This window comes from Tachypleus tridentatus, chromosome 10 (genome assembly GCF_004210375.1).
Source record: "Tachypleus tridentatus isolate NWPU-2018 chromosome 10, ASM421037v1, whole genome shotgun sequence".
Classification (NCBI taxonomy): domain Eukaryota; kingdom Metazoa; phylum Arthropoda; class Merostomata; order Xiphosura; family Limulidae; genus Tachypleus; species Tachypleus tridentatus.
The window spans coordinates 174310874-174335540 of NC_134834.1; the positions used below are offsets into that span (position 1 = coordinate 174310874).

At 30.8% G+C, this 24667-nt stretch overlaps 1 protein-coding gene across 1 annotated transcript in view; it reads right to left on the reverse strand.

The window, feature by feature from the left end:
- The window catches only part of c11.1 (maestro heat like repeat family protein c11.1), a 95442-nt gene that overhangs the window by 5711 nt on the left and 65064 nt on the right, over window positions 1-24667 (reverse strand). Inside the window, 10 exon segments of the mRNA XM_076465310.1 lie at window positions 2790-2924; window positions 4527-4682; window positions 5662-5850; window positions 13138-13399; window positions 13736-13873; window positions 15309-15523; window positions 17798-17963; window positions 19280-19434; window positions 20745-20897; window positions 24551-24660. Coding sequence (XP_076321425.1) covers window positions 2790-2924; window positions 4527-4682; window positions 5662-5850; window positions 13138-13399; window positions 13736-13873; window positions 15309-15523; window positions 17798-17963; window positions 19280-19434; window positions 20745-20897; window positions 24551-24660 — 1679 coding nt within the window.

The following is a 24667-nucleotide window of genomic DNA, read 5'->3' on the forward strand; positions in this document are numbered from 1 at the left end:
TAACTTGCAATGACAGTGCACATGCACTAATGTCATTATGTACGGTAATATAAAACTCACCATTAATCTTTACAAAAAGACCTGTTTTGATTGTGCTTTAGTGGACTAGTATTTCATAAAATAGTACACAAATTTGCTTTGTGTACATCATCACCAGCATCCCAATTCCTAAGAATAGTTACTAGTTGCATATAAAAACATCAGTAGGTTAGGTTCTCACAGTATTTTGATTGCTGTGTTTCAGAATATCAAAAAGCTGGTTTCTAACAGTATGTCAAAGAAATCTCAAAAATAGTAAAAACAATCTCCCTGAACAACCAACTCACCAAGGATACTATTCCCCCATTGAAATGCAACAAATTATACCACTGAAATCAGTTGTGAGGCTATTGGTGACTTTCCACATTATAATTGCTCATTGTCTGTTTTTGTTTTATAGCAATAAACATTAGCAGGTGTGGTTGTTGATTGCAATCACGTTCAATATCTGACAACACTCGGCACATATCACTTTTAAATTACTTTAAATATCATCATCATTTCTATATATACGTTAACTAATTTAATCTTATCTAACCTAACATTTTTTAAATTTTTACATTTTTAGTTACTTTTATAATGACAAACAAAGAATAGTTATGAAAAACAGAAAATACAGCTGTCAACTATCATTACATGTTAGTCCTAATACTTTCACTAATGTTACTACTCTATAAGATATTTTTTTCTTTACATAAATAATTTGCAGAAAAACAAAGAATACCATGTCAACAGCTGAGAAAGCTTGGTATTTGTTAGAACTGTTCTGGCTCTCTAATCATGTGACTTTGACAGTTAGAAATTAAACTTAGATTCACACTAGATTGTCAGTTATCTGTAACATCACATGCCATGAACCATACTATAATTAATAAGTTGAAATTGAGATTTTCTATTAGTTAAACTTAACAAGAGGCAGCCACAAAAGAACCTAGTAAAAGGGCAATATTTTCATATACTCTTTAATAGCATTACCATGACAATTTGGTATTTGTTAGTGCAAAGCAACTACACCATATGCACCAAACAACTGGTACAAATATAAGAGTAAAATTATTGTTATATCATTTAAACAAAAATCAAGTTAAAACAAAACAATGGCCCATATTTGGATAAAAACTTGAATACAATTAAAAAACCAATGGCTGTTAAAATTTTAAAAGCATAAGTACAGTGAACAGTGTCACCATCACCAATAACACTTATCTAGTGTTGGGGTAAACCCGTGGAAAAATATGTCCAAGATGGTGCCATCATTACAACTCTGAACAATAGCACTACAGCAAACTGTGCTATTGTGACTTGAGTGTCACAAAGGCCATACATTGGTGCATCAGGTACAGGTAAAAGAGAATGATGAGTTAAAAACTGACCAACGCATGGCCTTGCCAGGACAACTTTATCCTTCATATTCTTATGGAAACACAGCTAAAGAGCAAAAGAAGGTTTGATCTAGAAGAGTTTGCTATTATGTTACTCACTCCAATCAACTGCCAAATGATGCAAAACCAAGCCCTGAACACAGGAGTGTAGTCCATATATGGGACAGGCATGGCAGTGATAGCACCAGAACAGGCAGACTTAGCTGTGGTTTCAGCTAATCCATTCATGTGAATACAGAAGTGGCTGGTATCCAGAAAAACTAGATAGAAATGGAAAATAAATAGAAAGAGGCCAGTTGGTTTTGAATATTGATGAGAACAGGGCTATAACTAACATGATGCGATTCCAGAGTCAGTAGAGAGCTAAGCAAGTCTGTATAAATAGCACTACTGGTGTACACCATAGCTTCTACATGATCTAGGGCAAGAAAGATGGCATAATTTAGTTGTGAACAATCATCAAACCACAAATGGGAATGGAAGGATGGTTTGAAATATTTTTGGCCAATAGAAGATAGTATTTTGAATGGGGAGTATCAGCCTTCCTCAGATGACTCAAAGAAAGGTCACAGGTGGAGACAATAATAAGCCATGGTGGGATAGGCTGACCAGTATAGACAGCAAGATCATCCAAGGACAGACCCACTTCAGCCAGCTGCAACTGGACACAAAGGCCAAAAGGAACAATGACAGATTATCTATTCTGAAAAAGCATAGCAAACTAAGGAAGATAAGCCTCAAGAACTTTGTCTCAGGGACCACAAGGACAACAACATTACGAAAATGGAGCTTGGGACCAGGATGAATACTCTGTTGGCAACAGAAATCCATGTTAGTAGTTTTATAGAAATAAAATGCAAAACAATTTACTGTGGTCCACTTCAACAAATGACTGAGCTGCCGCTCAATAAACCTTATGCTCAATGACTGATACAAGATATAGAAGTCATTGACATAGTACATTTGCAATAGTAGGAGGAATTTGTGCAGTGATACCATTAATCTTCACACTGAAAAGTGTGACATTCAAGACAGTCATATATCTGTGGACTTACAATGACAGAAAGTGAGTTTTGATACCCATGGTGAGCATAGCACAGATAACCCATTGTGTAGCTTTGTGCTCAACTTCAAAGCAAACAAACTTTTGTAGTTAAGAGTTGGATTCCACCCAACCTGTAATGAAGGCATAAAAAGTGATAAAACATTATATACAAGACTGGAATTTACTTCACTCAGAACCACAGTTAATATATTTGTTTCTCTTGTTTTTTTAGATAAAAAAACAAGCTACTGTAACAGTTATAATCATAAAATAGTTAATGAGAAAAAGACACTCTAAAGTATTAATGATATTAAACAACTTACCACAGTTTTAGAAAGATCATTAATAAATTCTCCATAGTGAAGGTTAGCATCTTCCAAGAGATGGTTTTGAAACATTTCATTGATGGCCTCACATCTAAGAATTGGTCCCAATTCTTTCAGAGTCTTTTTACAGGCCTAAAAATTGAATAATATAGTACTTACAGACCTAAAGAACAAATTGTAAGATTAGTGTATTGTTTTTTCAAAGGGTTAAAGTGGTCATAATTAACTATTTGTGTTCACACACGTATGCTATAATGGGTTATTTTGAAAGTTGATATTTTTTTATAGATTTTTTACTAGTCTAAAGGGTCATACCGTAAAACTTTTTACAGATCTGTATTTCTTTTTTTAAACCTGCATAATTATATAATACAATGATTGTTAGAGAAGTCTTTTTTTGGGGCCTAGTAAGTCATACTGTATTAAAGGTATTCATGTTTTGTTTTTTTTTGCATTTGTTTAGCTTTAGACTAAAATAACATTTACAAAATTTTCTTTTACAGGCCTAAATGATAATATTGCAACATAATATTTACAACTATTTGTACACAGGCCTAAAAGATATTTACAAACATGTCATCTATTAGAGTCACATGAAATTATAATTTACATGTGACTTCTAATAGGCCTATATAGTCAAACCACAAGATGCTAGTACAGTGACTGTCATACAGCAGGCATTAAACTGCCACCTATTGTTTATAATGTGTCTTATTACTTGTAAAAGTTTATAGAATCAAAGCGTAGGTTTCTGGACATTTAAATCACTTTGAATATTTCTACTTATTGGGTTTTAAGGGTTTTAGGGGTCCAATTTTGTTGCAGTATTTTATCAGTCTATAGTTTTAAGCTGTACAAATAAACCTCTAAAGTTTTAAATCAAATGCATGATTTCAACAAAAAAACGAAAAATACATTTTATGATACACACTTAGCTATTGCACGTCCAACTTCTTACCACAACTTATATTTACACAGTTAAAAAAAAATAAAAATTACGAGATGAAATCCAGAGGTAATTTTCATTATCTATAATAATTTCAGAAACAGCATTTAGAAAAAAAAAGTTATTCAGTAGTGTCTGATAGATTTTCAAAATATTACATAAACTCTCTTATTTTGAGATAAAAAAAGTTGAACAGCTCTTAATTAAAATTTCATTTATGAAACTTGTGCTACATTGACATCAAAAGTCTGAACAGAAATTTAGAGAGGGATATTTTAACCTGAGTTTTGAGGCCTTCATCAGGAGTGTGCAATAACCTTATTATCAATATGGTCTTGCTAGAGTCACAGTTATTGCAGTGTGACATCATATTTTAGGTAATGTTGCTTAACATGTTGAATATACTGCAGGTGAGCTTCTGTCTGCTGTTTTTACCACTATGCTTTGTGCTTATACAGGATGTTCAGATCTGAAATTTTTAGGAGGTAGGACTAATTAGTCTGTGGTTCCATCTGGCTTCCATCACATTATGCTAATGTGTGCTACCTGAAAGTCTTCTAAACAAAGAATGCCATTCAATTTTCATGGAAGCTTACTTCTTGGTTTCATCTGAGGGTTGTTTAGTAAGTTTCTGTGTGACAAGATGAATGAAAAGTGGAGCTGAGATTATCACCCACCAACCCAATAAAAAAAACAAAATTTCATCTATGTCAGAACTCCATGCAGATTCATTTCATAAAAGACTCAATCCCAAGTTAAATATTAGTTAACTGAGCAAAATAAATTACCTTAATGACTTCAGTACAATCATCATTCAGATGTAGTAATAAGGTTACAAAATTGTTATGGATTTGTTCCAGGAAAGCTTCTCTGGAAGGTCCACTACCAAATTGTGCTAGTTTTCCAAGCAACCTGAAAGCTGCAGCTCGAACTGGAGACTGTGGCTACAGATGAGTTAAAATTTGGTTAATCAGACCACAAAATGTCTAGTTTTATAAAACATTAAGTCACAATCCTTAACAGCTTTTAATACTGAAAAACCTTCAAAAATAAATTATAGTCATCAGAACAAAGTGTGTTGTGAACAAAACCCATGATAAAATAAAAACTAATTTGATTCAGTTTGATAAGAAAGATTACAAAAAACAAATTTAGCTAATTCTCAAATAAACATTTGAAACTTGTTTACAATGAAAAAGAACCAAGTTTAAATAGAAATTCTGAGTTAAACAACATGACAAATATTTGTCTGATATCTGTTTGTCCAACATTTCAATTATCTAATATTTATGGCAGACACTTCTTGCACTGTTTGAAATGTTGCACATGTAGGCAAAAGTCAACATTCAACTTTGTAGAATATCTTATTCATGAAATAATTTGGCATTAACAGTATTCATGCTTGTTCTCCTATAATTTCACAGTTGTTAGGAATTAATTACACTGTCATTCACATTTCAAAATGTGACCTAACTTAAAAAATAATACATAAGTGTAGGTTTACCATATGTTATTGTTGAGTGACTCTTAGCATAAATAAAATTCTCAATAATAACTTTACAGAAGGTACAAGTAGTTCAGATCTTTAACTTTAAGCGAAACCAAAAGAATGCAACAATTAACCTTTTAAGTCCATGAAATAATTCAAGTTGACAGATTAACTTCAGGTTTTCCTCTTGCTGAGAATAGGTGCTTTTGCTTGTCAGTAATTGACTATTTTAATTAAATAATTCATACAAGTGTCTTACAGAAAAACAAAATTACTAAACAATCACATTCTAGCCAAAAACACAGTAACACACTTTTAACATGAGGGTCACAGACTAAAATCCTCATCACACCAAACATGCTTGCCAATGTTTTTTAGACTTATATGCATGTATTAAGAAAAATAAGTTAATGAATTGCTTAGAAGTGTGTTACCTTATCAAACATGGGACGTATCCTCAGAGCAATGTTGACTAAAATCCCACGTAACTCCTCCTCACCAACTTGATCCAGCATGTTGGATAGACCCAGAAGAGCCTCTAGAGTAATGTCACTGTCTGGGTCATCCTTGTCGTCCATTCCTGCCATCATAGCAGACAAGATAGTTGTGGAATATCTATGAATCTAAAAGAATTTGGCCATTATGGTCACACTTTCAATATTAGCAATGTTACGTACAATAACTCTTAAAACATCAAGAAACGTCATTGATTTTATATTACTGAAAAAGACATTGGTTATGGAAAAATATTTTATTTACAAGACACTTATTCTATCTTCAAACAATACTGAAAACAAGAATTATATTTTCATAAAAATAAAGTAAGACAAATTATTTTTGTAAAAACCACTGAGAAGAAATTAATGCAAGCATGAAAAGAGACAAACTAACATGATTTAGTGTCCAATCAAAAACTAACTTGACTGAAATAATTAGAGGTAAGGAAATATAGTTATACATGAAAATTAAAAATAATTAAAATAAAGAGTTTCAATTTAAAACATGAAATACTGTTTGTCATACAATGAATTTAATTATATTCTGATTATAGCAAAAATTAATTCGCAATATTTACAAATCAAATGCTTCAATCACATTAAGTTACAAATATTCAGTAGTTTCAGACACTAAAATAGCAACAGTGTATGATAGTAACATTATCTAGCAAAGTGCACTGTACTTGATCACATCTGTCAGTTTTTGCCAAACTAAAATGAATCATGGGTACAGGTTGTAGGCAAGTTTCTTCTTATTCCATAAAATTGATGAAAAACAGTCATTTTGACAGTAGTAGCCCAAAAGATCACAAAGAACTAAGAAATTTGTTTTTTAGAATACGTAACTATTCAAACTATTCAAATGTAAAAAGGGTAAAAAAACAGTATTAGGTAATAAATATGAAAAAGAAATACAAGTCATGTGAACAGGAAGTGCTTGTTAAGATGATCTTGACATTTCTGTTGCCAAATGTCACACACTTCTATCAGGACTGGGCAGCTTTCACAGCCACCTTTAGGTTTATTTCTCCAAGCTCTAACCTTCATCCACTTACACCCAAATAAAAATGGTTTACTATTTAAAAGTGCTCGAGTGTCTTAATATTTTGAAATCTACTATAAAACACATCATTTATCATTGTGCTTAATGTAGACAAGAGTTTGTGTGCTAGTGTGTCTGAAAACAAAGAGGATCATTATTTTGATATAAAATAAAACAAATGGACAGTTCATAACAGTATTTCTGTAAAAATAACTTCCATTTTTTTACCTTTAACTGTAGAAAATAAGAGATGAACTTTGTATTACAAAATTTTTAAAATCTTGAAATAAGTTCAAGGAAAGTCAAGTTCAACCTACACTTTGATCAATGTATGTTATCAGGTTTGGTAGAATCCCATTCTTCACCAGTAATCCTGAACACAAGTTAATCAGAGAGAGATAAGTTGGACACATTATAGTGAAAGTTGTACAAAATGTTACAATCAGTACCAAGAACTCCTTTATCAAATACATAAATGAAGAATAATTGCAGTTAATTTATATTTCTTTGTGAAATGTTCATGTAATGGTAAAAATTGTGTTATTTATCTTACATAAAACTGTACATAAATTCAGCTCTATATTTTATTGCCACAAATTCAAGATTTCTAAAAGTGCAGGACAATTACTTAGTTTTGGTCAATTTTAAATCAAATGAACAAATAAGATGTTGCTTAGTATAAACTTTAGTGCAATTTATGGTCTGGTGTTTACTGTACATTTAGAGTTACATAATTAGAAAAACTTTCATACAGCAATGAAGTTTTTCTTCAATTTTGGAATAAATTATGCATGTAATAAATAAATTTTATTCACTGCTGTTAAATCTGAAGGCTTTTTGATTTGCCATGTTGGGATTTAGACTAGTTATGTTGGAGTTTTTGTTTGCAATACTGCAGTACTTTTGGCAGTTATACTGTGTAATACCAGGATATATTTTGGTAACATGTTACTACGAAATAAACTGGTTGTTTGTAATTATACTAAACAGAACAGCCTTCACTGGAAAAGTATCTTTAAATAATTTAGGTCAGAATGGTCTTTTGCAAATAGAAGACTTTCTGTAATGAGAAGTCCAAGGTCTATAGGTGAATCTGAAATGATATCAAAGTTGTTCCAGACATGTAATGGACTATTATTCTGACAGAATTAATTTTACAATGTAAATGTTGGCTCCACTGGTGACCACTAAGTCTTCATTAACTCTGGTTTTCAGGCATTTAGTTTAGTTAATATTTATGACTATACAATCACTACAAATGTATTTGTATGAAAGATTTAATCGTTTGTCCTTATAATGAATAAACCTGCAAGTTTGGAAATTAGATCTAAAACTAAACTGAAGTGGAGTTTAAAAGTTTTGTTAACTTAATCTGCCCCCAAACATCCTTTCATTACCTGCATCATAGCACCTCTTTATATAAAAGGGTGTAGCTACAACAAATTTTGAAAAACCTATTTAAGATGGTAATAAACAGATTATGTTTGAAAATAGAACTAGGATTAAGCTTTCAAATTAAGCAGAGCCTTGTAAAAGCGTTTTTACAATATACAGAAAAGGCAACACAACTTTATATTGAGAGTGAACTTAATTTGGCATGCTGAGAAGTTAATTATGCAAGAAATTTTGTAACATGGTTAACTGGATAGGACAGTAAATATATAATTTGGATAGCACTACTTTAAAGTCAGGTAAGAACATGCTTAACCATGACAGAAAGCATTATTGGAACCAATGGTAACACCATCTATTTAGTCAGAGGACAACATCAAGAGCTAAATGATTGAGTTTAGTGTCAAGGATGCAATGTTTATGAAATTGTGGAAACAAAAATGTCTAAGTCACACTGATACCTATAGAAGGTGCATTTAAAAACTTCATTTATTCATGATCATGGTTTTACAAGCATAGGCTTCATTGTGTTTGTAAATAGGTTTATGTATGTTTAACCAAAGAACTTAAATTAACTATGACACTCACCTGAGACACGTGAGGTTAGATACTAGTTTTAACTTATCTCAAAATTTTAAAAATCCTAACACATCACAGTAGTACCTCAAACTGTTAAAGATCTACCATCACACTGTACCAGACCAAATATTCAATATGATCTACCATAAATTATGAACTTGCAACTTTTATTCTTTATGGACTTAAACCCAGGACCCTGAGGAAGTTAACACAAGGAATTCTTTCACATTTTTAAAATTTCGAAATTGTTCCACCTATTCAGCATCGAACATCACAGGTTATGAAACTGATTTTAAATTACAGTAACTGAAAATATAAAATAAAAATAAAACAATACACAGTGAAGTGCATTACAGTACGGGTAAGAATCACAAATCACAGGTGCAAATGAAAAAAACAAAAAATAATTGAATAAATTTTACATGAAATAACAATAGTTTTATAGCAGCCAGGCATGGTATTTGTTGATGGAAGGGTATTTGGATTGAATCAAAAAGAGATTCCTTAAATTTTCTGTGAAGACATTTGTCACAAATCTCTAAACTCTTAATCTGATAAGGTATGTTGTTAATTATGCCATGTATGTTGATTTAAATTTCAACAGTAGCCTCTGTTGTCAAGATTGGCAGTTGCAAGAATATGTTTTCTGAAATGCTTATGTACTGGACGAAGGTATACACTTACATTTGTGGCTGAACACTGTATACATGATATTTCAAAGACAGTATTCTTAAGTGTGCAGGTTTTGTTCAAGCCATTAGTATTGGTAAAATTCTTTTTTTGGATTTGCACTAATTGTTGTTTTTGAACACTGAACAAGTATATCCCTCAATTTTTTTTGAGTTTGTGTGTGATTTGGATATGCAAAACAGGTATTTTTTTCTTTCACAGAAACAAGTATTTAGTTTTCTATGCATGAAATGACATTTTGATATTATGTTTACTTTTCTGTTATTTGTTAAAATCTATTTGGTAAAAATTTGTCTTAGTAAAGTAACTACATGGATAACCATGTAATCAGAAAATAGAAAGTTTTGAAGTTTTATCCTGGCGTTATATTCAAAATTTAATTATACTAATCCAAATTTTAATATAGGTTTTCATTTCTTAATTTTATAACAAAATATTTTTTAAAATCCTCAATCTCCCTAAGTATGATAATTTAGGGATAAGTATAAACTTGCTCTCTAGGTTTCCCCTTTTCTGAAATTCATTTATGGAAACTATAAAGGTAAATTTGGGATAACTAATTTGGTTGATTCTACTGAGCCCATGGTGAGTGTGTTCACTAGTAACAACATTCCAGTTAGGAGCTCACAGATGAGTTGTAATAAGTTGGCTGTTTTCAATAGTAAAACATGGCATCATGAAAGGGAACATCTTTCCAGAAATAACTGTTGTGTGCAAGTATGAGTTTTATGTCATGGCATTGACTGTCAAGAAATTCATACAACTCCCCCTCAAAAAAAAGGAAACCCATAATTTCATGTACCAAAAATGTCAGGTTGTCACTTGCAGAATCATTAGTGAAGAGACAAACAAATACTGAGTTTTTTTTCTTGGCAAGTTCACCAAAAATAGTAAAATCAGGATCTTCAAAGAGGATGGAAGTGCAGTTCTTGGAAAGTTGTAGGTTATCTAGAATTGTAATCCTATCGTTCATGATAGTCTTTTAAGCTTGTTTTCCAGTTACCAAACTTGTATCATTGTTAACCACATCCAGTTGAAAAATTGCAGTAATACAAAACTAGAAAACAAGTTGATGTCCTCTCTATGAAGTCTTCCACTCCAAAGAAGAATGTACAAGTTCAGTTACAAGTCGTATCAGACTGACTACCCCTTCTACTACCAATGACACCCCTATAAAACTCATCAAAAATCCCTAAAATTGGTTTGTTTATAGAGAAGTAAGTTGAATTTATTGTTGTTAAGAACAAAAGGTATTACTACTGACAATATTACTATTATTTTTCCCTCTACTTTCATGTATTTCTTTAAATTATTGGCTCTTACTAGGTTAAATTTTGTATCTAATCTTGAACCAACTAGGTGGTACATATATACAGATGATGTTTTTGGAACATGGATAACCTTTTCTTTCAGAACTCTTTGAATCCCCTAACGATCAACACCCTGACAAAAACAAAGCTTGTACTTACACATTTTTCTGGATAACATGGTGACTACTGAAAACAGAACAAACATATTGCTAATACATATTCCAAAACATGTATTAAACCCACAATTATGCACTTCAACTCACTGTCTACCAGCTACTAAATGGAGTTCCATTATTAGTTAATACAAAATCATTTTAAAAATCTGCCAGATCATTTACAGTAAGACAAGTCTCGAAACTTCAAAAGCTTCCACTGTTCAATGGCTATCCATATAGTCACATTACTAAGACATTCCACAAATTCAAACACATGACAAAAAAAGGAGTTTCATGGGTCAAATTATTCATGGAGAAACCTTCAGCTGTTTATTTCTGTCCATTTTTGATGTACAAGACTGTTTAGTGTAGGAGTTATTTAATTTGTTAAGTGATTTAACATTTAATGATTACTTACTTTTAATAACAAGGCCATGGTTATGACAAATTATGTTATACAAGTCTGTAACAGTTGTATGTTGTGTATATAGTTCAATTATTGTAGTATTGTTGACATCATCTTCCTCAAAACTTCCAAGTTTTTCTCACTATGCACTTATTACATCTTGTAGTTTACAGAAAGTTCAAGGCTTCAGTTGTGCAATATACACATAAGCAAACAGATTAGTGTACAAAATGAAAAAGGAATTCAGAAAAACTTAAGGTTAATGAAAGTGAAGTTAGTCATTCTTAGTTCAGCTATAACAAGCAATATTTTAAAGTGAGTTTCACCAGAAATAAGGAGAATAACTTGTCTTGTCAAAGAGTGTTCTAAGATAATCGAGTCCACTTGTGTGGACTATGACAATTGTTTAGATTTCTGGATTCAACTGTGGTAACCTAAGAAATAAAGTAAGTGAATATATTGCAGAAACAAAACAAGGAAAAGTAATATTTGTTACTCGGATTCTAAAGTAATTGAGTCAGCCTATGTGAGCTTATGATAGGAAAAGAGGATTTAATGTTAGGTACTATTGTGATATTCTACAGTGTAAAAATATTTTAAATGTTTGACTTTTTAATATTATTTTAAAAAGAAGTGGATTGTGTGTTGTCTGTTAACTGGTCTAATTTATTGCCAACAAGTCAAAGAAATCTACTGTAAAAGAATCACAACCCACATATATAAAACCCTGACAATGGCAAGATTATATAATGGTTAACAGCAGAAGATGTGACAAAAAAAGTGGAAATAAATATGCCTCTATTTGCATAACAATAGTGGTGGTGAAAATATTGTACGGATTACAATCATGCTATACAACTGTTACCAATTTTGGTAAATGAATATAAAGAGGTGAGCATCTTGGTTTAAAAGGTTGTGAATTACAATGATTTGTCAAACAATAAGAACAAGAGTGTAAGTATGATAGAGAAAAAAGCCTCTGAGAAAGAGCAACAGAAGTAGATAAAAAATGAGATTACAGAGCTCATTCAACAGAAAACAATGGGATCAAGACTTGCTGATTCACGCTACCCACATTTGATGAACAGAAAGATGATATGGATAATTTCTTGGAAAAATATGAAATAAATCCAAAATCAGAACTAGGACAAAGGGTGACTGGGCAGTCTGTCTCAGCCCACTTTTCACAGGAAAGACCTATAAGTATATGTATACATGGCATCTGGAGGTGCCATGAACTAAGTGACAAGTTAACAGTAGCCTTCCTGAAATGCCATGAACTTACTACCGATGAAGGTTTTCATCAATAGTCTGTAGAAGTATCTCAAACTGAAATAGTTTTTCCAGTGTCAGGCTTGACATCTAAAGTAATACTTCACAAGAAGGCCAGGCATGGCAATAGTTTTGAGCAGCTGGCAGATCTATAGCTAAGTTTCATATGAATTAAAAAAGTTATGCTTTTAGTACTTTAACCTAAAGTTTCATGAACATTGTTATAATTAGACTTAAAAAGAGAAAAAACAAACAAGGTTAAGTAACACCCACATTTGGTTGAAGATTATCATATTTTAATTCAGTATTACTTAATTTCACATTTAAAAATGTACATGCCTTTTTCAGCATTAACCCCTCAAATGAAGGGGTCAGCTTTCAAAATTGCAACATTTATATTTTTTCATAAAAGTGTAGGAAAATTTTAATTTATATCACTGCACAGGCATAGTAAAATCTTACAGAATATTGATAAGCTCATTAAAGTAAGTAACTTAGAATATTTACACAGATTTTTAACTTTAAAAAATATACTATGCTCCAACTTAGAATTGAGAATATCATCACCTGGTCTTTGTCCCTGTTCTTCATGCATCCCAGTCCACGAATACAAAGTTTTCTGACGAGATGGGAAGAATCTGCAAGACTACCAAGACAACTGTTAACTAGAGGTTCAGTAAGTGTGTCATCACCAGGATAGTCCTGCATGAGGAACTCGGCAAAGAGAGCTATAGTTGTCACACGCTGACTCTCGTGGTTGCTGTTCAGATACTGGTTAAGATTTGCCACAATTTTTGGTATTTGTGATGGAGAATGTACACAGAGTGCTCTGAAACAAAAGTTAATAACAATACCTAGTGATATTAGAAATTCTTGTGACAAAATATTTACATAATCTTTTAAGTTTCTGAAGTTTTAATTAAGTTGCATAACTATAAAGATATGTTGGAAAAATTACCCTTCAGGACTTTGCATGTGTAAGTACACCCTATCTAATGTACATCATACTTTTGGAAATTTATATACATTTATGTTAAATAAATAAATAATAACCTTGATGTATATTTCAAACAAACACAGAAGGAAAAAAAAAGTTATTTTCATACATTTGTAAAGCTTTAAACAAACTAATCCTAAAACTATAAACTTTAGAAATATTAGTTACCGAGCTAAAGCAGCAATAGCATCAGAATACTTGACTTCATCTTCCATTGCAGCCCAGTACCCTCCTTCTGTCATATCCAATAAAACATGGTCTTGCTTGACACAGAGGAGGAATGTCTTAAAAGCTTCCACAGCACATCTGAAAAAAAACTTGTTTGAATGAAGTGCTATTTTGGTAATTACATATCCACATAGGAATGTGCCACACCTGAGCAATAAGATATTTCGTGATTCAATCTTTCTTTGCAAAAAAAAATATAAATAACAAAATGCACATTTTCAATTCTATTATAATGTAAGTTTAAGTGTCATTCATTAATTGTGAATTGAATAAGAGGGATCATATAACCAAAAGAACTGCCTTTAAGCTACACCTTCAAAATATCAACTTTGCTTCTTATTTCTGAAAATCCAATTGCATTACTTATTTCTACCTCAAAGTTTTCTCAATTAACAAAAATCTGTTTTCATAAAATGTCTAGCAACTGCAAAATGACAAAAACTACAAATAAAACTAAAATACAAAGAAACTTTGAAAGTTACTCAAATACAGATAACTGAAGTGTACTTTTATGGTTAACTTCATGCTTCACTAACTTGCACATTAAGTATATTACTATCTCCAATCACACATCAGTTAAATTGTTACAATGGTCCTTCTTGTGACAAACTGCTCTGAAGAAAAACTTTCTTCAAGAGATTATGTAACCAAGAAGTCTATTGGAGTACAGCAACAGTTTGACATTGGAAATGAAAAATTACTTACGTTTGCACATCTGTTACAGAAATTAATTTTTTTCACCTCATGTCATTATCATATATTATTTTATTATATGCTTTACTAACCCAGAAACTCATCCATTAGAAATGCTACTGGTTTTGTTGCCAATAAAATGGGTATAAAATTATAGGTCTAGAGGTTTTCTGTACATGTTCATGGATGAAATAATTAAAATGTACAAATAAGCATGTACCCCTAGAAACTTTATAAAGTAATAAAGATCAGTAGAGAAAAAATCCTGATCACTGATGAAACCACTCCTGGGATGGATGCATTACACATTGCACAACTAATGGCAGAGAATGAGGTATTAAGTTTTACAGATTTAAGTTTTACTTTGTTTGTAATTACTTTGACACACTCAAAGCTGTACCACTGATTTTATAAAACCTAAAAGGAAGAACTCTGAGAACAGATATAAATCACATCATACAAAAATATTCCCCTTCAAAATTAAAGAAATTAAAACTTAGATAATATAACAATTTAAATTATAAACTATGTTTTGATGTCATGTTTATTAACATACACTGATAATACACCAAAAATATATCAGTAAACATTTGTGACCTCTATGACTTGACCCAGCCATAAAGATAAACCAGTAACCCACATTTTTAATAAGTTCTTTTCAGTTCCATGGAAGCTATCATATTAATAGTAAACCTTCTTGTACAACTGACACTGCCCTACATTCATAATTAAGAAAACACTATTTAAACCAAGTTTTGAGGAAATTCAAAACTATTTTAAAAGTATTAATTACTTAGAACTGCTTCAATAAGAAATCTACCTCAGAGGGCTCGGCTTTTGATGATGTCCATCTGATCCTGTTCTAATACTTGCACGTAATTCCTTCTTTCCTTCAGCTGATGATTCAAGAGGAAAGTAAACACCAATATAAGTTCCCATGGCTAAAATAAGGTTACAAAACAGACTAGGAAATTCATCTATGGCACAATGTTCCATTTCAGCTACACGAAACAATTCTCGTAGAGCACAGATTGCCTAAAAAAAAAAAAAATGTAACTGTTAAAATTGTACATCAAAGATATGGTGCATGATGTGGAGTACTAAGTTTATTCATAATATCTACAAAATATTTACAAGCTCAAGTAATGTTTACATGAATATTGCACTATAGAATAAATATCAGTTTTCTACTATTATAGTTAACCATTTGCTAAGATTCTCAAAGTTGGATTTATAAAATTAAACAATATGTAGAATATGAACATAATATAAAAATATAAGTTGAAGTGGCTTTGGAGTGTTATTAAAACAAGTGTTTAAACAAATGAATGATCTTTAATATATGCTATTAACCCTACATTAGTCTAATGTAAAAATTTTCTACAGTCACTTTCCTGAGGTCTGAGCAGACCATATTATAAAAACTAATTTTAAAATACTTAAATAATAATAATAAACCATTATTTTGAAAACAAACTGTAACACTCAAACTTTTCCTTTATTATTTATGAATATTACAATTTATTTCTTTTACCACCTAAATTAAGTGTAACAACACAAACTAGCTAAATATTGAAGCTACTGAGAACAAACATACATGTGCTTCCATCTGTAGGCACCAATGTTTACAAAATATTTGATGTTAATGAAGAACCCAAGAGACTAAAGCAAGATTAAGTAAAAATACAATACCCAAATAATGCTATTTTATGTTTACTGAAGCACTGCCAGTGCCCTCTAACTTTATGACTGAGATGTTAAATATTCTACATGTAAGCTCAACTCATGTAAATTTAACAGAAAATAGTTAACAGTGTCACAAAAACACAAACTCCTTTGACAGTTACAAACTACATAAAATAATAAAACACATTAAACAGAGATAAAGAAAAAACAGTAGTACAAATATTATACTTATTGTTTTATTGGATCAGTTATGCTCAAACTAAAGTATGGAAATGGGGTCTGGACCACCTTTGATGTGTTAAGTACTGAAGATAGCCATAAAGGATCCTTTCTTCCAAAATACTGTTACTGTTTTAAAAACTCATTACAAATTACTCAAGGAGTCATTGTCATCAGTATGATCAAACATTCTATCACTCTCTGCATATCAGCACACACCACTTGATTTTACTGTATTCTAGAAATCACTTTAAGAGTGATTCTAAAAATTCTGAAAATGAGGAGGAAGATGCTCTCAGTGGTAATACAAAGTATTGATCATCCTGATTTTTATTAACTTGCCAATGGAAATAACTACCAAAGGTCAATGAAAAGTGTCAGGAACTGGACTTAGATTTCAAGATTATTTTCAGCTTTCAAGGGAAGGTTAGTCCCCTTTTAGGCTTTTATAACCATTCATTTGGATCCCTCCCCTCTTTTGCAAATCTTGAATACTCCTCTTACTATCAATTCTTTTCTAGGTATATGATGCAAGTTTATCACTTGTTTTATAATTCTCTCAGACATAACATTAAGAATGTTCAGCTCTTGTATGACACTGGTTACGACTTGTATGATTCATGCCAAAGCATTAAATGTCTGTACACATTTTGTGGTACAAGCTTAACAACACGGACTGACTATGTTAATTTTGTTATTAGTTAAAAATATGAAATTGAAATCTAAGAAGTCAGTATATTCAATGAATGTACCTGATTCCATGGGGATGGCAAGATCTGAGCTTCACCCAACAAACTCTAAATTTTTCATTGTGATTAAAGTTTGTAACATAGGAACTAAGGCAATAGTTAAAGAAAATATTGAAATGGGTGTCAAAGGTGTAAAAAAGGGGAAAAATGAATAAAGTAAGAGGTTTTAGAATCCTTCTAGGTTACACCCCTTGGAAGTTACATGGATATAAGACATCAGGAGGCTAGAACATTGTTACAAATACAATCCACTTTATACTACAGATGAGACTGATCATTTACAAAAAGCAGTAGGATTAATACAATATGAAACCTGATAACTCAAACACTTATGAAAAGAATGTCTTTCTACTTAGAGGTAAAGCCATGAGTGTGGGGAAATGCATGTTGACTGTAATAAACTTACTCTTAACAGTTACAATAAAAAATTATGTAAAATACCAAAAAAAAAGAATGTTTATATCACACAAGCAATATTTTGTAAAAGTATAATTGAAAGAAAACCTTACAAACTTATTTTTAAAAAGTTATTACCAATTCTTTTGCATGGTTAAAGTAAAAATACCCATGTTTTAGAAGATTACAATGCATACAGGTGGGAAACTATAATCACTTAACATTTAATATGCAATTTTCATAAAGTCAGGTATCTTACTGCTAATGATCGTGGCGTGGCCACCTGGATGACTTGTTTGCGGTGTTTGGGATCGGGATGAGTTTCCAACAGATTATTGTCACTTAAGATATCCAGAAGAATTTCCAGAATGTTTCTCCCTATAACAGAGTCTTGACCCAGAACTTTCCAACTATCAATCACGTGACTACCATGCAAGAAGAGATAAAGTAAAATTAATAAAGTCATTAAATTTCCCAACCAAGTTTATTTTACATTTCTAATGGATCTAATTTAAATTAAAATTTATGTACACCTACAAAGGTATGAAGGTAAATGAGGAATTTTAAAGTCAAATGACTAACTCAATGTTTTGAAAGAAGCTTTCCTATAAATTTAATCAATTTTCATCAGCCAGATAATGTATATTTAAACCTAAGTTTAAAGAATGCAATTAAAATTATGGTTAAATTTATCTGTTTCACAACTATTAACAGAAAATGTTAGTTGGCAAATAATAGCAGTGTAAGGTATTTTTTTATAATAAGGACTAACAAAACAAACCTGTATTGAATGTTAAACAGTTTCAAAGAATAATGGAACTTGGGTCTATCTGGTCTCAAGTAATTACTTAAACATTAAGACTACCAAATGATGTCTAATAATGACTAGTCTTGGATGTTAACACTACCACCTGGTGTATCACAGTGACTAACTTTGAAAATTAACACTATCAGTTGATGCTTTATAATAATTAATCTTTGATGTTAAGATTCCTTGACATCTGATATTGACTAATAATGCATACTATGAGTATCAACTAACCTATGTCTATTTTAACTATAAGAACACTAAGACTATCAGTAAACCTGATATCTGAATTAAAATATTGTATTAAAACTGTAATCTTACCCAGTGTCTGGTAACAACTTAATATATTACCTTTGACCAATTACACTGATTAGTGTCATAATGTAATGAATTAATCAAAATGGCCAATTGATTAACAAACAAAAATAGCCAATTAGCTGAAAGTAATATTTCTACTTATTGCAACTATCAATGTTATCGATATATCTATATTATGTTTCTCATTATTACTTTTGATCAATTCAGAATTGTTCGGCTCAATCGTTTACCATTGTAACTAAAGAAATTATTCAGCTAATCAGTTAGTTTCCTTTTATTATTACTATTACAAATATTCAAATTTTATGTAAGAATAATCAATTAGTTGAATGTGACTGAGTAATAATTACTCAATTATCATATTCCATAAATTCCTGATTCTAGTTACCACTTACAAAAATAAATTAAAACTTAGCTTAAATGGTGTCTAAAAATAACAAATAAAACATGTTAAAACAATAAGTTTCCTAATACAGTATAATCACTGTATCATGAGTATCATCTACCTGGTGTTTAGCAATTATCAATAGTACTGGTGAAATTATCAGCTAGTTTAAGCTCTAATAATAATTAAAATAATATGCCACTAAGTACTGGATTTTTTCCATGACTTACTCATCAAATGGAAGATGTGCAGCCATTAAAGCAGATACCACAGATGTAAGGTGATGAGAACCAAGAGAACGCACCACACGAAGAGTGCCTGTCCTCGTCTGAAGACAGCTAATGCATTCTAATTTTTTTCTCAGAGCTTCCAACAATTCTGGAACCTAATAAAACAAAAGTACAAATCAATATATATGTAGGTAGATATCTATACAATAATGTTCTTGTACACCATAAATCTGAACTATAATGTATAAGAAATTTTATCTACTGACCTATCTACATTTAGTTTGATGAAACAAAAATAGCAATAGAGAGAATTTCTCTTTATCAAAGAACAAGTTCACAAATGGTTTTTTGGTGCAGTATATCAGTGTTAAAAATATGATAGAAATTTCTAGTCTCAAAAGAAGAAATCTTTAGATAGCACAATAAGAACTTGAGGAAACTTTTTTTATTGTGCAACCTTTTATGAAATACTTTTGTGGTATTTAAACTTTTGAAAGTGTCTGTACAACTAGATCACTTGACCTTCATTCAGAAGAACTTTAAACATTGTAATTTATTTCATGATGACAAGAAACCCACCTGAAGTAAAAATGTATTCTCAAGACAGCTGGTATAGGTATTAAAACTAATTAAAATGAAGTATAGAACAACATTTCGACCTTCTTACATCATCTTTAGGTTAACAAAGAGAATGCATCATAATTTTTTCAACTAAGATACCCAAAACCAATCAGCCACTATCCTTAAACACCCAACTTTATTGTTACTCAATATTTTTATAATCAGATTGTTAGACTTTAAACAATGGTCTCCTTAGCAATACTATCTCACCTTCAATCACTGTCCTTAAAACACCCAATTTTATCACCATTAAAAAAAAAAAGACTTCTCTAATCAGCTTCACTTTAAATGTCTCCTTTCCCTTCACCCTTAGCTTCACCACTAATTACAATCTGATAAAAGATGGTAAACTGGCTACTTCCAATCAAAAACTACCACCACATTAATTTTAACTCTTGAAATGACTTAATTTAAAATATATTAATCTGATAAAGAGTTAAAAATTAAGTCTTCATTGAAACATTAACATGACTTAAATACATTACATTTTAATGATTTTCCAAGAGATGATAGATTCTTATAAACTTCCTTTAACCTACTTTTATCTATGTCCTAATATCAACAATATCTTCAAGTTACCAAAGATGCACAAATTTGACATCACATTCTCTTAACCAGAAACATATCAGTTGGGAAAACTGGAAATAAAACCTATCAGAAGTTTCAAGAATCATATAAATTGAAAACAAATACCTTAAACCAAACACAATATTTTTATATACTGAAGTAGAATTCTCAAAAACAACGTGAATACATTTATGTTCAAATCAGACATTTTAAATAAACAAATCTGTACCAAAACAGTGAATGAAAATCTTGATCTTCATATACATGAAAACATTACCTCTTGACGAAGCTCTCCTCCACGGAGCTTGATTATACCATTCAATACCACACATGCACCAGACGAGCTCTGAGATAATGGATCACACAGACCATTTAACAGAGAGTAAAGGCAGAGTGATAACTGGTCAGGAGGAAGCTTGGCTGCAAATATCTTGAAAATGAAAGCATAAAAGTATTTGAAATAATTCAGATTTACTAAGCTATTTGTGACTGACTTCAAAAAAAGAAAAGTAAAATACAATTTTAAGTTCTAAATCTTAACCAAGCTTTTTCCTGTGGCTTATATTATCAGCACTAGCATACTAAGTATTATAACCTTGTTACAAATTCCAAGTAAAAAAAAGGCAACAGTCTTTATAAAAAAAAGTGTTAAATATGATCCTGAGGCTTAAAACTAATTCTAATTTGATACACACTTTTGCTTAAATATTTATAAACATCACTTGAAATTAACAAACAGAGCTTACCTTACTACACTTAAAATGTCTGCATCTAGACTCTAATATAGGAGAAGAAACTTTGAACTTCTATATTTTATAGACTGAAGTCATACAAACTATTGTACTTCCACAACATACTGATTTGGTGTCACCAATTGAGCTATAAGTTTGTGAGCCTCACTTGCAATCATTTTCTTGCATAAATCATGAACAGAAATTTACACATTCTTCTCCAAAGATGCAGACTTATACTGACTATATTGAAATAGGAATGAATTGTGCAAGTAAATGGGATGGGCAGCGCAAGTCTACAAGTTCCATGTTTATATAAGAAAATGGTTTTCAACATCATAAACAACTTACTTATAGTAACTGTGGGGAAAATTGAGAGAGAAAAAAAAAGTCAGTTGTACAATAACATTCAAATTTAATATTTAAACGTCTATTCATTTTTATAAATTTTATTTTAGTAAAAGCTTTTGTTCTAGGATAAACCTAGTTTGACTTCTAATGTTTTTCACTAATATTTTGGCACTAATCCTCTAGACATTAAAATCTCCTCTATACCATAAATTAGAATGAAACTTTTTCTTCAATGTGAATTAAGGCCTAACAACAAACACATTATCTACTATGATATAAAAATAGAAATACTGCTCAAAAATATTAATCATAAAATTAAGAAAAAAGGAATTTTTAACTAGTCTTCAAAACGTTATTAAAATATAAAAGAAACATTAGGTCCTCATTCACCATATGACTTGTTCCTTAGTAATGAAATGTCAAATTACAAGCCATGCGTACATGCGTATTTGTTTTAAAACCGGAGCATAAACTTTGTTTTATGTGGGTTTAATGAATTCTACTGAACTTGTAGCCACAAATAAATATGGAAACTTTGGTGATTACAACTTTTAATATGGTAAGTGTATATTCACAGAGGCTGACAAGACTTATACACAAAAAACAAGGGTTTACACTTAAGTATTTTAAGTAAAACTTTATCCATGAAAATACTGAATCAGTATTGGCTGCTGCAAATCCAAAACAATTTCATTTCAAGATTAAACATACTTTTCCTCATCTGAAACCTCCAAATTATTTCTATAGCCTCTAAAACCTCCTAAACAGATAAAATTTTTATCCAGTAAAAAATTTATATTTAATGTGTTATTTTGTCTAACTTAACTCCATACAAACTCGACTTTGTAAACAATACAGAAAAGTAAAAAAAATCTGAATCATTGGTTTTTGTTGTTTTTTTTACATTTCAAGAGCAATTCAGACTATTATAGGAAACTAAATTTATCATAAATAGTTTAAGGCTCATAACAGTCTACCTCTGTTTCTACTTTTATTGTTTTACCTTTTGATCTATATTTAACTAATAATTAAACCAGACAAGTTGAAAATCTCTCAAGTTATCAAGTTACACAATAAGGTAGTGTGTGTTGTGTGAACAAAACAACCTGCTGTACAACACTGTTATTTATAGAAGTGACAGTTTAGAAATTTTCCATTTTCTACAGCTCAGACTGTGGGAATCCCAACTACTACATATTTTAGGTGGATGTGCTCTACTAGACCCTTACTTCATACACTAAATTTTAAAACAATCCATTAATAAATACACGATATCAAACCTACAATTTTGATCCAATTTATTCATTTATTCTTTTCCACACAAAGTATGGAAAATTTATTTGGTCAAAAAACTTGCATAACTTGTGTACTTCTTTCAGATTTAGTACACTGATAGATCTCTTTATATGCTACTTGTGCAAACTTTTTGTACTGCCTATGCAAAAAGTCACCCAAGTTACCAATGTAAACTTTTTACTGCAGTTTCATCTAAGAATAAAAACAGATTAAAGATGGTTGATTTAGAATAGTAAAACTATAAGGTGAAAGTACATGCAGATATACAAGTACTAGTCAGGCCAAGAAAACTAGATTAGCAGCTTGTAGCACAAAATTTCAGGAGAATCATATAGGTGAACATTTATTATTTATTATTATTGATTGTCACCTTTTAAGCAATAATTTGTGAAATTTTATGAAATTCTATTAAAAAGCATTTAGCATCACACAATATTAGCTTACTCAATTAACATAAATAATGATGCTTGATATAGCTGTATCAAGTAAGAAGATTGCAAGAAACTGTTAATCTATATTCCATGATGTTACAACAAAGGAGGTTATTAAAACTGTTTTGGAGAAGAAAAAATATCATCATACCTTTTAAAGAATCTGGTTGGTTCTGTGAACTATAGGTCTGTTCTGAATAATAGGGTTGCTATCTAAAACTCATTAGTTACTGTCAAGTGTTACTTTCTTGCTTGCTGTGGTTTGGTGGTGTGTATTAATAGAAAGTAATGATATCTAATAAAAACAGTTTAGGTGCAAAAATGATGGGTGGCCAAAAATGGATTTAGCATGCAACTTAAACGAATGAAATAAAAACTGACAGCCAAACTGTTAGCTACACTTACAGCATTTATAAGAAGTTTACAACCAATATTTGTACATTATTTAGGCCACACATTTTGTTAGACCCACTATCATACTCCAAGTTTAACAAAACATGCTGTCTGGTTGAGTATTGAACAAATATTTGCTGTAAATTTATTATCAATGCTAAAAAGTATAGCCACCAATTTGGTCTTTGATTTCATTTCTTTAAGCTGTATGCCATATTCAATCATTTTTTGGTTTACCTTTTTTTCACACCTGTGCTGTTTTTAATAGTTTCCCTAATCCAACTTCAAACATATAAGTTTGAAATTCTCATATTTTAGTTACTTTTATAACAAATTATAAATATATATGAAAGACAAAACAATATAGTACAGTAAAACCTTATATGCCATCTGATAAATTAAAGTTATGCCTTTTCATTGGATATAATTGATACAATGTAAAACATTAGAGAGAATTAGTGGTAATTTGTGAAGAAGAGGTGGACATGGCAGTGGTCCTGACTTTTTAGTTCATGACTCCATAAAAATCAAACTGAAGGCTATAAAAACTAGACTTTTCCTTAATATTCTTTTTTATAATGAGTAATTCACATTGACTCTATACTTCAGACCAGGTGATGAATAAATTAGAGGAGTGAAGATTTGTATAACAAATCTAATGATTCTCATACAAAGGAAGATTGAGAATGCATTTAAGTGTCCTCATAAAACATGAAAACAAAGTTAATAAAGTAAATTTTAATATTATAAGTTCTGATGTCAAGTTTATTTGTTTACAATGATAATATAGTTTTAATTAAATTTTAAATGTGACTAAAATGTCATGACCTGCAGACTTTGACCTACCTGTAGCAAAAGTATTAAATTATCATGTGATTTACCTTTGCAAGTTCACTGGTTACATTAAACAGAGATGATGGATCATTATTTAAAACATGGCCCTTTAAGTTCTCCAGTTGATACAACGTTTCATTCTCTTCCAGAGTTCGACCTAAGGA